The 2,500-nt window shown below is 42.0% G+C and overlaps 1 protein-coding gene across 2 annotated transcripts in view; it reads right to left on the reverse strand.

Annotated features, from left to right (window-relative positions):
• Positions 1–2,500, reverse strand: part of cdk19 (cyclin-dependent kinase 19) — a 37,866-nt gene that overhangs the window by 17,185 nt on the left and 18,181 nt on the right. For both annotated transcript variants that reach the window (XM_047818918.1, XM_047818917.1), the window contains exon 5: positions 315–372. In XM_047818918.1, the coding sequence (XP_047674874.1) occupies positions 315–372 (58 nt within the window). The remainder of the gene's footprint in view (positions 1–314; positions 373–2,500) is intronic.

Genomic DNA, 2,500 nt, shown 5'->3' on the forward strand with positions numbered 1-2,500 from the left:
ATGTTTCAGAGCTGCCCGAGCGAGAGTGGCATGGAAAGTGAAATTCCAGGAGAAACCCAACACCAAGCAGCAGAAATAGCTCTCTGGTGTGAGCCGCTGTCATCCAGCTGAAGCGTTCGATATGGAGTTACGCAACAGCGAAGACGACCCCACCCCCACCGCCACCCCCGGACGTTATCGAGGACGAAGCAGAGCATCGAATCTGTCGACCGCGAGCTCGACTTCTGCTCCTAAAGTGCACACTTCGAGTGATCTAATCAACATGCGGTCTGCAAATCGATACGTTTCGCACAGGAAGAGAACACGTGACTTACCGATTTTGACCCTCCCCCGTTCAGGACCCTCCCCCATCACCAGGATATTGGCAGGTTTCTGGAAAGAAAGAAGAGAAGGAGGAGAAGAGGAGAAAAAAAAAGAGTCAGCCATGTAAGCGAAGGGTGTAGAAAGGTGCTGATGCGGCGGAGCCGGAGCCGTGGAGGCGCCGCTCGGATGGAGCTGGGCACGGGATTGTAGTCGGTTATTATACACGCGCTGTGAAATGTCATAGACCTCTCAAAAAAAAAAAAAAGTGGGATACTGTACAGATAAATAAAGGAATAAAAAAATGAACAGAGTCATTTTTCCTCAAGTATCGAATAGAGTCTGGATCTTCTGGATGTTTTCTGTAATTCTCCGATTTTAGCTGAAGTCATGACATAAAACACTCCGTCATGCTGTTAGAGGAAAATGTTCGACAACCCTGTGGTTTAATTTACTGCTGTTATTGTTATCGACACAGTGGCATAATTATACCGCAGTTACACAATAAAGGACCCTCTGTTATCTGGGTGTAGACTTAGTGTGTGTGTGTGTGTGTGTGTGTGTGTGTGTGTGTTTTTTATCTGTTTACGATTACAGTTTAGACTTAGAGTGTGTGTATGTGTGTGTGAGCGTGTGTGTTATCTGTCTATTTTTTTATATGTTTATGATTACAGTTTACAATTAGAGTGTGTGTATATGTGTATGTGTGTGCATGTATACATGTATATGTGTGTGTGCGTGTGTGTGCGTGTATACATGTATATGTGTGTGTGCGTGCGTGCGTGTGTGTGTGCGTGTGAGAGCACAAAACAGAAAATGTTGCTATGGGAACCGCAGCCTTAATGAATTCTGTTATTCCAAACACAACCCGAGAACACACCATGTTTATCCTACTGCGTGTGTGCTACGTGTGTGTGTGTGTGTGTGTGTTATTACAGCTGAGGTTGCACAAGGTCCCTGATTTCATATATCGTAGATTATTTTGTAAGAATAAATCGCACAGCCATGATCCAGACCTCTAGCGATGCTCCTCTCCTGGTCGCTCTGTGGGCTCACAATTAATCTTTTTTTTTTTTTTTTGAGCGGGTCGATATCTCGGCAGGGTGAAAATAAACTTGTCATCACTCAGCGGTGTTGCTGTTGTCAGAAACTGACGATGATGAGAATAAAAATGTAATTCCTCCTGTGGTTTCCACTCTTCGTTCGTCACCTGATCTTCTCTTGTATTCCTTTGTGCTGTTATAAAGTGACTGGATGTGGCTTTAAGGACACATAGATCTATTTGAACGGTACTAAGCGTATTTAGTTAGAACCCAAAGCTGCTAATTTGCATATTGATTCAGACCAGATATTTTAGTCTAATCCTCAGAAAGACGCTCGTATGTTTATACAGCTTTGTAAATATGAGCTCTGTAACTGCAGTAATGAGATTTAAATAACCGAGAGAAAGAGGAGGAACGACAAACATGGTCTCGGGATTAAGTGATGAATCTAACACACACACACACACACACACTCACACATGCACACACACACACACACTCACACACACACGCACACACACACACGCACACACACACACACACACACACACACACACTGAACAAACAGGAACAGTTGTCACAAGGGGCTGTGGAATTTACTCAACAGAACTGAACTGAATATATTTCACACACAAACAAACGTTTCTGTGCATTTCTATGTATTGTATGGACAAAGGTTCACTATGTGTTTCTGTCTGCTGTGTGCTGTGTGCTGTGTGCTGTGTGCTGTGTGCTGGTGTTCAAACCAGAATACTGCATTATTATTATTAAACAGGGATTAGTACATGCACATTATTAGTAAACAGGGATTAGTACATGCACATTATTAGTAAACAGGGATTAGTACATGCACATTATTAATAAACAGGGATTGGTACATGTACATTATTAGTAAACAGGGATTAGTACATGCACATTATTAGCAAACAGGGATTAGTACATGCACATTAATAGTAAACAGGGATTAGTACATGTACATTATTAGTAAACAGGGATTAGTACATGCACATTATTAGCAAACAGGGATTAGTACATGCACATTATTAGTAAACAGGGATTAGTACATGCACATTATTAGTAAACAGGGATTAGTACATGCACATCGTTATTAAACAGGGATTAGTACATGTACAGTGTTATTGGTAAACAGGGATTAG

The sequence above is a fragment of the Tachysurus fulvidraco genome, chromosome 9 (assembly GCF_022655615.1).
Source record: "Tachysurus fulvidraco isolate hzauxx_2018 chromosome 9, HZAU_PFXX_2.0, whole genome shotgun sequence".
Taxonomy (NCBI): domain Eukaryota; kingdom Metazoa; phylum Chordata; class Actinopteri; order Siluriformes; family Bagridae; genus Tachysurus; species Tachysurus fulvidraco.